The sequence below is a fragment of the Lissotriton vulgaris genome, chromosome 7, assembly GCF_964263255.1.
Source record: "Lissotriton vulgaris chromosome 7, aLisVul1.2, whole genome shotgun sequence".
In the NCBI taxonomy this organism is placed as follows: Eukaryota; Metazoa; Chordata; class Amphibia; order Caudata; family Salamandridae; genus Lissotriton; species Lissotriton vulgaris.
Window position 1 is genome coordinate 1,699,857,357 of NC_141695.1, and position 12,044 is coordinate 1,699,869,400.

The 12,044-nt window shown below is 50.5% G+C and overlaps 1 protein-coding gene across 1 annotated transcript in view; it reads right to left on the reverse strand.

Moving 5' to 3' along the window:
* Positions 1–12,044, reverse strand: part of TCFL5 (transcription factor like 5) — a 451,726-nt gene that overhangs the window by 373,726 nt on the left and 65,956 nt on the right. The window contains exon 3 of the mRNA XM_086932832.1: positions 5,246–5,435. Within this exon, the coding sequence (XP_086788958.1) occupies positions 5,246–5,435 (190 nt within the window). The remainder of the gene's footprint in view (positions 1–5,245; positions 5,436–12,044) is intronic.

A 12,044-nucleotide genomic window follows, 5' to 3' on the forward strand; every position in this document is an offset into this window, starting at 1 on the left:
AAATACGCATCCTGCAAATCGATCAACACCATCCAGTCCTCTTGCTGAAGCGCCACAAGAACCTGAGCAAGGGTCAGCATCTTGAATTTCTCCTGTTTCAGGTAAAAATTTAAGACCCTGAGGTCTAGAATCGGACGTAACCTGCCATCCTTTTTGGGAATCAGAAAATACCGGTAGTAGCATCCCTGAGCCCTCTCCTGCTCTGGGACCACCTCTATCGCACCTTTTTGTAATAAAGCAAGGACCTCCTTCTGGAGAAGAAGCAAATGATCTTCCGAACAATAATCTTGGCAAGGAGGGTAAGGAGAAGGGAATTCCCAAAAGGGAAGGGCGTACCCATTCTCTACAAGATTTAAAACCCAAAGGTCCGATGTAACCGATTTCCAATCCTGTAGAAAGTGGGACAGCCGACCACCCACAGGGCCCACATGATCCAGGGTGGGGGATCTAGAGCTGTTTTCCTGTGTTACCAGAGGGAGTAGGGGAGGTGGAGGAGGAGGAGAGTTGACAAGCCGATCCACGTTGGCAACCCCTATTTCTCCCTATGTAGGATTTGTAAAGAGGGTTTTGCTGCTCTTGTTGCTGAGGCTGTCGTAGGCTACGAAAGGAAGACCTTCCAAACCCTTGGTACTTCCTATATCCAAACCCCCTTGACTGAGTTTGCACACCTAAGGAATTTGCTGTGGCCTTGCTATCTTTGAATCTCTGAAGAGCAGAGTCATCCTTATCTCCAAAAAGCTTCGATCCATCAAACGGCAGCTCGAGGAGGGTAGCCTGTACATCTGGAGAAAACCCAGAGGATCTAAGCCAAGCCTATCTCCTGGTGACAATGGAGGAGCTCATAACCCTGGCCACCAAATCAGCTGTGTCATGGCCAGATTGTATATTTTGACGAGCTGCAGCCTGCGCATCCGACAAAACCTCCATAAAATGACCACGGTCTTCGTCAGGCAGCTTGGGAGCTTATTGTTTAACAGAATCCATCAGAGCGTGTATGTATCTTCCCAGCAAACAGGTAGCATTGGTTGACTTTAACGCATTGCTAGAAGAAGAAAAGACCTTCTTGGCTGATTGCTCCACTTTATTAGACTCCATGTCAGCAGGAGCTTGAGGAAATGCGCCTGTCGGCTGTTTAGAAAAGGACCCCTGTACCACCAAACTTTCAGGGGATGATTGAGATGAAAGAAAGGCAGGTTCTCTTGGAGCAGTCCTACGTCTCGTTTCCACAGATTTGGAAACAGCAGGAGCAGAGAGGTTTAGGCCACACTTCCAGAATAAGCTCAGTTAAAACCTCATTAAACAGCAACAGTGGTTTAACTATTAAAGATGGAAAATGCAAAACCTCTGTGAGCAAATTTGGCTGGTACTCTGCTGTAGGCAATTGCACGTCCAAAAGCTCTGCAGCTTTTCTAATAACAGTATGATATGGAGCCACCTCCTCAGGTGGTGAAGCCCTTGAAGAAGATAGCTCCCACTCTGGTGAGCTGCCCAGGCCACTAGCCTCCTGAAGCCCCTCGAATTCATCGACAGACTCAATTTCGCCTTCTTCAGCCTCTTCCCTTTGAACTTGTTATTCCTCCAACAGTCTCTGTGCCTCTCTTCTCAAACGCAACTTCGGTTGTGGCGTCGGCAGCGCCACACACGGCGCCAATAGCTCGGGAGCAGGCGTCGATGGAGGATCCGAAGCAGGAATCGGCGGTGTACGATGTCGAGAGGATGGGCCTCCAGACGGCGCCGGGGATCGCACATACGGCGTCGAAAACCTCAGAGCCGGAACCTGCCATGACAGTGCAGTTGGCATAAATGGCACAAAGGGTGCTTGGGCATATTGTTGAGGCACGCCCAAAATGAAAGCCAGCGGACCCACGGGACCCGAAGGTGCTCCAGAGGGGAAGGCTGCCTTGGCAAACACGCCATACATAGCATTAAAAAAATGTGAAGGCTCTGAACCCGGTCCAGGAAATAGAGGATACGGAGCCGAGTCACGATCCACAAGAGGTACATCCGGCACCGGAACAGCCAGAGCCACATGTACAGTCTCATGCTCAGAAGAAGGTTTGTCCTGCGCCGGCATGCCTCCCGAAGCCAGGGAGTCCCTCGGCGTCGTCGACTGCGTCAGGGTACCTTTGGGTGAAGGAGAATGTACCGGAGTCACCCGAGGAGATGGAGATATCAAGTCCTTTTGTCGACGTCGAGGCGCCGGAGAAGGTGATCTCGAAGCCCTTACCTTCGACGAACGACGCAGAGAGCCATACATCTTCTTCTTATGCTTCCTCGACTTCGAAGCATGCAAGGTTGTTGACTTTGACTTGGACCTTTTCCTACCCCTCTTCTATTTTCTTGCTTTTGCCATGAAGAGTTTGGCTTCTCGTTGGTAGACCTCTTATCTTCATAGGATAAGGTCAATCAGAAGCGGAATGTCATGCCACATATGGCGATCATTATAGTCCAAGATTGCTAAGGAATTCACGACCTTGACTGATTTTGTTGCCATCAACTTAACCTTACGTCCCAGGTTATGTATCCGCCAGATGTCTCTGTCAGGAGGGGCTGACAATGGCGTGATTGGATTCTTAGATCTATGCTGGGCTGCAGACATAATAATCTGGCTTCAGAGGGCCCTAAAGGCAGGCTGGGACCCTGTACTACTTTTACAAATGAGGTACCATAGCTGGTACTGTGGATGGCATCTTCATCAATTCCAGGCCTTCTGACCGTACATAATGCAGTATAGGTGTTGACCTTGTAACAGTCCGGGCTGTTCTCTAAAGTCAGGAAAGAAACATGGCTGCTCAATCGAATCTCTTAGCTGCCGTTCCCATCAGAGTATGAAAGCCGGCTATGTCTGAATGAGATTCTCGTTGAAAGGGTTTTCTTTCAACCTCCTTGGGTAAGATGTAGTCTTCCCATTCATCACTACCTTTAGGGTCTCCTTGCACAAGTTCATCATCGTCTTCCAAATATGAATATTCGGAATCCGGTGAGTTTCCACCATAGGCCTCTTCATCAAATTAAGGGCTGTAACGCACATCTTGCAGCGTAGTACTGTATGCTGTCCCAGTTGAAATGTCCTGGTCGCGTCTGAGTGAGTAGACTTGCCATCACCTTTATGGGAATAATATTGAAAAGGCTGTTGTCGACAGTATCATCAAAGGGGCTATCATCAATGAGGTAGTAGACATCATTTCTGGTTTGGCATGGATGGTGAAAGGTAGGCCACAGTCGACGGTGGAAGGAGAGACATTGTTGGGTTAACTGTCAATGGTGATGTTGTTGATGATGGTCATGCTGCCGAAGGCAGCGTGGACTTAGTTGCTGATGTGGTCGTAGCTGACAAAATTCTCTTCAAAACCATTTACGAGGTTTGTCCAATAGATCTCAAAGGGAATGTCATTTATGAGCTCATAGATGTTTTTTTCCTTGCTATCAAGGATGGCAGACAACACTAGTGAGATGGCAGTTCAGTCAGGACGTCAAGGGAGCTGTATATTCAAACAGTCTTTGCACATGTTGATGTTTGCGCTTCCTGCACTGTTTTCCTGAGAAAACTCACATTTTTTCCTGTGAAGAGGTAGCTGCAGGGGTTTTAGGTTGTAAGTCAAGCTCTGGAAATTCCAAGTTTCCTTTTTTATGCTGCTTTTGCTTGGTGGAAGCACTTTCAGAGAATCATCCCCAGACACAGGGCTATCCCGCTTTTCTTTCAATAAATACAGTGTCAACCTTCTCTCCCTATCCTTCAGTCTTAGAAAGAAAGGTTTTTTAAATGTCACAAAATGAAGCTTTGTGCACTGGGTAAAGGCAAGTACAAAACTGCTAATTTGGGTCGTCTGTATGGATATTTTTCAGTCCATGGTTAGAGCAGGATTTGGAAAGAGATTCTTTCTGTCAGTCATGATGACAGCTAGTAACAAAGGAGCGGTTTCCCTGCTCTAGAAAATCAGACTATTCTACAAAATTTCTATAAGAACAACTCATCGACCTCTAAAAACTAAAGATAGGGCAGGTTCAATTTCAGGGTAGACCAGGAAAGCAACAAGATAGCTTCACTGAGAGATTAGCTACAGGGAAGCATTCAAGCATGTGAATATATAAAAGAACCAATGCTGGAGAAACAGAGGTTTGGAAAGGTTTAAAAAATGTTTAAAAGAGAGAACTTACTGCTTCAGGATCCTAGGAGTCAGAATAAAGAACTGGCACTGATAAGGCATGATGGAAATTAGTGGATTATAATTCTTTTAGGGATTAGTGTCAGTTTTCTAGCTTCAATAGAGTTCCGCCTACCTGTCAACACTGCCCATTTTCAGTGCATGTTTCTATTAAGAATGGTTTGTGAGAGTTTTTGCTATCTCTTATCTTGAATGACAATTGTAAAGTGTAATTCTTTTTTCTCTAAAGAAACCGTGAAATTCAGCTAAAATGGACTTCTCAGGCACTGCCAAATGTTTTTATTTCAAACTATGGCTTTTGTAAAAAGAAATACTTATTGTAAAACATTCCTATAAGCGCTCCTGGATCTATGTATTGGAAGAAGCTTTCAATAGAGATGACCTGAGAATAGGAAAGGCTTGCTTGCTTACTTGTGGTCCTAGGTCTGCATCATAGGAATCGTCATTGAAATCATATAAATTAGAATATTCCCCTGCTGCATGCAGGGACCACTGAACACTTCATATCAAAATCTATCTGTGTGTGATTAACATGTCCTGCTGTTGCTACAAAGGCACATTATAAGCAAGATTTTCTGAATGTTAGACTATATGCAATACTAAAAATTACACTGCAGCACCTGTAGTACAAACGGCTCCCAGCATATTTAGGTAATAAGAAAAAGTGTAGTCTGCTAGGATTACATTATAGAAATTAAACAAGATTATAGACCCAAAGAGGCTCCAGGAGTTCCCACAACCGTTAATGGAGGGTAGACAGAATTAATCATGTTCTCTTAAATAATATATTTAACCTTGGTTTAAGTTATCTAGTTATGCCTCAAAAAATACTTCACTGAAATTACATTAGATCATATTAAAATCTGTAACCTTTATCTCCTGTCATAACATCTCATGCTGGAAAATTATTGAAGAACTCAAGAGTATCGCAGAACCTTCTGGATAGCACCGCAAATTATCCTCACTCATTCAGTTTTGCATTATGGACAACAATAACCACAAATAACTCTACAACTATTGTCTATAGAACAGTGTGAATTGAAATATATGAAAAGAAAGGACAACCCTATACATCTTACCGCCCACTTTAATCCAAACATGTTCAGGTAAAGTCTTATTCCTACCGCCCAATGTCTGCTTTGTTGATTCAATTTCTTGCTGATAACAAAAAGAAAATGTTCTGGGCAATGCTAGATCTGGATGCTTCGCAGCTTCTAAAACTGGGCATGAATTCCCAGAAATCTGGAACAGACTACCAGACGAATTAGTCTGAAATGAAAATGAAGGGAGGACAAATATTTGGGCAACGCCACAATATTAAGATACTATATGTATATAAATGACACTTATATAATTGCCAAAATGAAATTAGAGTAGATATTTAAAGACACTGTATCAGAAAGGTATCACAAAAACGTATGCACAACTACACGCCACCAAAGAGGGCCCTCAACAAAATATAATATGCTTTTAATGATTTCCTTGATACATGGCATGATCCTTGGAAAACATTGACAAACATCAAGGAGCCCTCAGACTCTCACATAGGGCACAATCCTTTTGCATTTCTGAGTCTTCTCATAAGCAGGCTAAGGGCCTTATTAGGAGTCTGGCAGTCCATGGACCGCCACACTCACACGTGTGCAGAGGTGGCGGTCTGGCCACCGTCCCATGTTTGGGGGTCGGACCACCATTTCACCACAGCAGGCGCGGCAGTCTGGCGCTCAGAATATGCAGAGGGTGCTGCTGTGGCAGCACCATGCATATTTTGAGTTTCCTGACCGCCAGCTTTACTTGGCGGTCAGAACCGTCATGTAATAGCTGGCGGTGGGGAAACAAAGGGGGCAGGGCCCCCTTATCCCATGAAGGTAGGTGCATACAGGGGGCACATGTTGTGCCCTACGTGTAAAAGCACCCCCCAGTTCCAGCATGGCATGGACTTTACAGTCCATGCCATGCTGGAATGCGCTGTGGAAGTCCCACAGCAGAGTAGTATTAAAGAAAGGCTCATTAAGCCTTTTTACTGCACCGATGCGGAACCGTCACGCTGCCTGCCCAGCAGCAATGACTTGTATCGTAATATTAGCGGGTGAACAGTGTTTGGGTTTGGCAGTCCGTCCCGCTCCCGCCGCCAACCACGTAATGAGGCCAAAAGACTGCAGCTGGTGTTGCTGTTCTAATAGAGACCCCTAGACAATAAAAGGCAATTGAAAGGAAGATGAAAAAGGTTACTTAACTGAAAAACATTCTCCGGCATTGGTACCTTTCAGCCATTCACATGTTTTGAATAGTTCTATATCATATTGGGAATAGTTGGAGCTATAACAATGAGTACAGGGGTGTAGCTACGGGGGTGGGAGAGAGGTGTTGGAGTTGTGACACCCTCCAAATAAATGTATTATTGGCTTTGCAGTTAGGTCTGGCGCCCTGTTTCGTGTCTCCCATGTCAGTGGCCTTTGATGTAAAACAAGAGGGAGAAATATATACCAGGTGGTTGAATTTTAAAATGTATAGCCTGGAGTCAATACCTGCTTCTACAAATAGTGTGATCCTAGGCAAACATTTTATTTCACAGAGCCTACTTTTTCTTTGTTATCTGATATGAGAGCACTTTATGGGCCAGATGTAGGTGGGAGATTTTGGCCATTTACTGGCCGGTAACGGCCGAAATCCCAAACTTATAACTTTTGAAAATTCTGGACTCCAACTGAGCCTATACTTGATCAAATACGGGGCAGATCCACCCTCTCTTTATTGTAATTTATTGCTCTTTCCCCCGCTGATCTGCCTTACATCCTACCCTCGGGGCCCCTCACTTTGTTATTTATTAGACCCTTTTGGCTGACCTTCTTGAAGATGAAGCTGAAGAGGACTCCTCACTGTCGCTGGAGGCTGTGTCTTTCCTGGACTTCAGTTTCTGGAGCCAGGTGAATAGCCGACCCTCACGGTCCCGGTAGAAAAGGTGCGACAGATCTTGCAGTCCGCAGCCTTATGATCTGGATACAAACAATATATACAATCTTTATGCCTGTCCTCAACAAATAACATTTTTTTGCCACAGGTGGAACATGGCTTGAAAAGGGCCTTCTTCTTCTCCTTATCAGACATCCTGGAAGGGACAGCTCACAATTCTGAAGAAAAAACTGAAGAAAATCTTCAAAAGAGTAGAGATTGGGGGCGTGGCCAAGATGGCGGGGTGAGCGGACGCTTCCTCCCGCAGCTCCTCCAGCCCAACTAGGCTCAAGCCCTTTTCTTCAGCTTTTCTCCCCCCGCTGAAGCTCAGCGGATGAGAGGAGTGTGGCGAAGCACCTGGCGCACACATTGATGTCGCTTTGACCCTCATCGCTCCGGTGGAAGCGCCTTAAAAAAACGATCGAAGATCGAGGGACGACGGAGCGCCCGGGAGGCGGAGCGTATCGGAGTGCTGTCCATGCGCCTCGGCTGGGCCTAGTGCTGAAAGTTGGCGATCTAGGCGGAGGCTGTCCCGGAACTCGGCGGAGTTGAAGGAGAGCTGCGGGCTAGAGGGCCCGCTACGCAGAGGACTTTGGATGCGCACTTTGGCGCTTGGACTTGAGGTGGTGGCACCCTGCCTAACGAGGGACCCGATCCCGGGATTGGAGAGCGATCGGCCTGTAACCGGGAAGGGTTCTCCAGACTTTTCTGAGTGACAGTGTGGCCTTGGCTGTGATACTTTTCCGGTTGCCTGCTTTTTGGGGTGCCCCGGTGGTGTCGCCGGGCCCGGGCGATCTGCTTGGCCCCACCCAGCCGCCATTTTGTCCTCGAGGAGTCGGTGTCGTTGGCCTTCCCCGGAACCCCTTGACGGCGGATTTCTGCGCCCTTCGCCTCTGCACAGCTCTTTCCCTGTGGTGTGTACTGGCCGAGGCCCCCCAGTTCGGATTCCAGCTGCCGTCCCGACTGGGCGCCCACGGCTGGTGGCGCACGGACTGGCCCGCCATTTTGTCGTCTGTGACGCAGTCCCCCGGACCTGACGGGAGCTCCCCGTATCGAGTGCTTGCTGGTGGCTGAGCACTCCCCGGAGCGGTTGGGCCTGTACCCACTTTGCAGTTGGAGCCCTTGGAATGACTGGAAGAGGTGGCTCGAGAAAGGGGGACCGTACCCTGCCGGACATGCTTGGCAGGGCCCAGCAGCTACGGGACAGAGCACAGCCGTCGCCGGGGTCTTCCAGGGCCTCGGCGGACGCGTCTGGAGGAGAACCCCCTGTCACGAGATCCTTCATGGAGGAGCTGTTCAATTCCCTCAAAGAGGACTTCCAGACGCTGAAGCGGGAAGTGGCTAGCGAGGTCCGGGAGGTCCGCAGAGAGGTGGAGGGCCTTGGTGAACGGGTTGAGACGGTGGAGACGGCATCCCAACGCCGGGATGATGAGATTGTCCACTTACAACAAGACGTTCTCCGTCTCCGGGAGCAGTGCGTTGAGCTCCAGGCTCACTCCGAGGACCTTGAGAACAGGTCCAGGAGGAACAACATTCGAGTGCGTGGCGTGCCATCTGCAGACGAAGGGACTGATTTGGTGGGCTATCTGCAGGACCTGTTCCGGGAGATCCTGGGGGAGGCCGCGGACTTTCCTATTCGCATTGATAGAGCTCATAGAGTTGGCCGACAACGCCAGTCATCGGCGCCCCCGCCGGACATCTTAGCTTTTCTGCCCGACTTCCCGCTGAAGGAGCGCATCATGTCTGAAGCACGTAGGAAACAGCCGCTGACTTTCCGGGAACGGCCTGTTGCGCTCTACCAGGACCTGTCCGCCATCACACTGCAGAAACGCAGGTCTTTCAGGATTGCTACTGACTTCTTACGTGACCAGGAGACACTGTACTCCTGGGGGCACCCCTTTCGCTTGATCTTTCGCTGGAACGGAGTGCTGCATCAACTACGCTCCTTGCAAGACGTCTGCGGTGTCCTGGGGCTCACGGCTACGGAGGAGGACGGAGCCACACCGTCGTGGAGGCGATCAGAGAGACGGGGCCGGCGGAGATCAGCGAAGAGGCGATCGACAGCGAGCGCTGGGCGTCCTGACTCCCCTACTATCAGGGCGGACATGGCCGGTGCCCTGAGGGCGGCAGCCGAGAACTTGGCCGACTCCAACGGCGTGGCCTTGACGGCCTAGACTCACTCCGGGGGGAGATGAACATAGCTTCTTCGATGCCAGGTTTGGGGCTGGGGAGGGATAGGAGGGGGCGGGTCGAGGTGAGTGGCTGGACGTCCACTTTTCTACTTTCTACGGACTTGCCCGTTTTGGGGCTTGACTGAGACAATGGGTTGTTTGAGTTTCCATTTGGCTAGTTGCCATGGGTGTGTTTTGGGTGGGGTTGGGTGTTGTTCTGAAGTTGGGGGAGTCCCGTCCGATGCTGTCCTTGTCCACGCTTGGCCTGCTCTGGCCTGTCCCGCGCTGCCGCCCCGCGCCCCCCGCCCTCTGGTTCCTTGCCCGCAGCATAGCGTTCCTGCTCCCTGGGAGACATGTCGTCCCTGAAGGTGGTGACCCTTAATGTTAAGGGACTGAATAATCCTGTTAAGCGCAGGGCGATTTTGTCCCTGCTTGAGGGGACGCAGGCTGACATTTGCCTTTTGCAGAAGACCCACTTGTTGTCCCGCGACTGCCATAGATTGCGCTCTGCTAAGTTCCCTACCCAGTTTTTCTCCTCTGCAGCGACCAAAACCGCGGGGGTGGCCATTCTCATAGCGAGCTCCTTTAGGGGGAGGTACTATATAAATATGCTGAGCAGAAGGGGAGGCTTCTGGCTTATCGCCTCCGTTTGGGGGGCATAGCGTTTACGGTTGGCTCCGTTTATAGCCCGAATGACCACCAGGAACGTTTCTTGGACTCGGTACTGGTGGATGTCACTGCCTCTCCCGATCGCCATGTTATTCTAGGGGGGGGACCTTAATATCGTCTTTGACTCGGTACTGGATAGGTCAGCGCAGCGGTTCCCGCAGACTGGAGAACTTTCCCAGGCTGTGAAGGCCCGAATTGCGGACATGGACTTACACGACCTCTGGCGCTCCATGCACCTCGCAGACAGGGACTACTCCTACTTTTCGCATGCGCGCCGAACCTACGAGCGGTTGGATTATCTCCTGGTTAGTGGACCGATGCGTGCCGCCGCTACGACGGCGGACATTGGGGTCCTGTCACTGTCTGATCACGCGCCGGTTACAGGCGCGTTTGCTTGGCCGGTGGCCTCCCCCTCTCGGGGGATGTGGCGCCTGAGGGACACCCTTTTACACAAGAAGACGGTGGTGAAACGTATTGAAGAGGTCATACAGGACTTTCAGACACACAATAGCAATACCGACACTTCACTAGCGACACAGTGGGCTGCATTGAAGGCGGTTCTTCGGGGGGAGTTCATCTCCATCTCCTCGGGGGAAAATAGAGAGCGGCAACGGAAGAGGGATGAGCTGACTGTACAGGTCCGGGAGCTTGAGCAGGTCCACCGCCGTACGGGTGCTCCGAGGGTTTGGAGGCAGCTAAAAGCGGCTAGGAAGCTCCTGTCGGCGTTGGACCTGGATAGAGCCGAATACGCCGCCTTGCGCTTGAAACATGCCTACTACACTGGGGGGGACAGGTGCGATAAGCTCCTGGCGCATCGACTTCGGGTCGCGCAACAGCGTAACGTTGTGAAGGAACTTGTGAGTACAGACGGAGTGGCAGTTTCCGGGGACGCGGAGGTGGCGGAAACTTTCTGTAGCTTCTACGAAGCGCTGTACGCTGCGGAGCCCTCCCCGCCGCGGGTCGCCGAGGAATATCTGGAGTCGGTGCCCCTTCCGGCGCTGGACCCCGCTCAGGCGGAATATCTGGAGCGGGATATTCACGTTGAGGAGGTGATTTCCGCTATAGCTCGGTTGAAGCACGGGAAGGCCCCGGGCCCGGACGGCTACACGTCCTTGTTCTATAAGGCCTTTTGCCCGATTGTGGCCCCTGTCTTAATTCGGCTCTTTAATTCCTTCGCCGACCCGGGAGCTATCCCACCGGATCTCTTGAGGGCGACGGTATCGGTGATCCCGAAACCCGGAAAAGACCGGGCTTTATGCGGCTCGTATAGGCCTATCTCGTTCTTAAATGTCGACCTCAAGCTGTATACGGGGATTTTGGCGTCCAGGCTGGCCCTGCACCTCCCCGGTCTGGTTGAGGCGGACCAGGCTGGCTTTGTGCCCAGCAGGCAGACGGTCGACAACACCAAGCGAGTGACGCACGTTTTGGAGAAGGCCTCGCGGATCCCCGGGGAGCGGATGTTGCTGGCAGTTGATGCGGAGAAGGCCTTTGATAGGGTTCATTGGCCGTATCTTGAGCTAGTTCTCAGGAAACTGGGAATTGGTGATAAATTCCGCACTATGGTCTTCAACTGCTATAAGTATCCTTCGGCGTCTGTGCGAGTCAACGGATGTAGCTCCCGTGGTTTCACAATCGAGCGCGGCACGAGGCAGGGCTGTCCCCTCTCTCAGCTCTTGTTCGCTCTCTACATGGAGCCGTTCGCCCAAAGGATCCGCCACAACCCGGATGCTATTGGGATTAGGATGGGCCAGTACGTTCACACTGTCAGCCTCTATGCGGACGATGTCCTGCTGACCCTAGACGACCCCAGGAGGTCCTTACCAGCCTGCATCCAGGAGTTGGATGCCTTTGCACGTGTGGCCGGCTTTAAAATGAACATGAGCAAATCGGTGGCTCTAGATGTGTCTTTGGCTGCGGACACTAGGAGGGACCTTCAGCGACTCTTCCCGATGCAGTGGTCTTCGTCCCTTGTACCATATCTAGGGATCCTACTGGCACCCACGTTGCCGGAGATGGTGGCGGCCAATTACGCTTCTCTTAGTAAGAAGATCAGGGAGGAGCTTGGCCGCTGGAGTAAAGGCCTGCT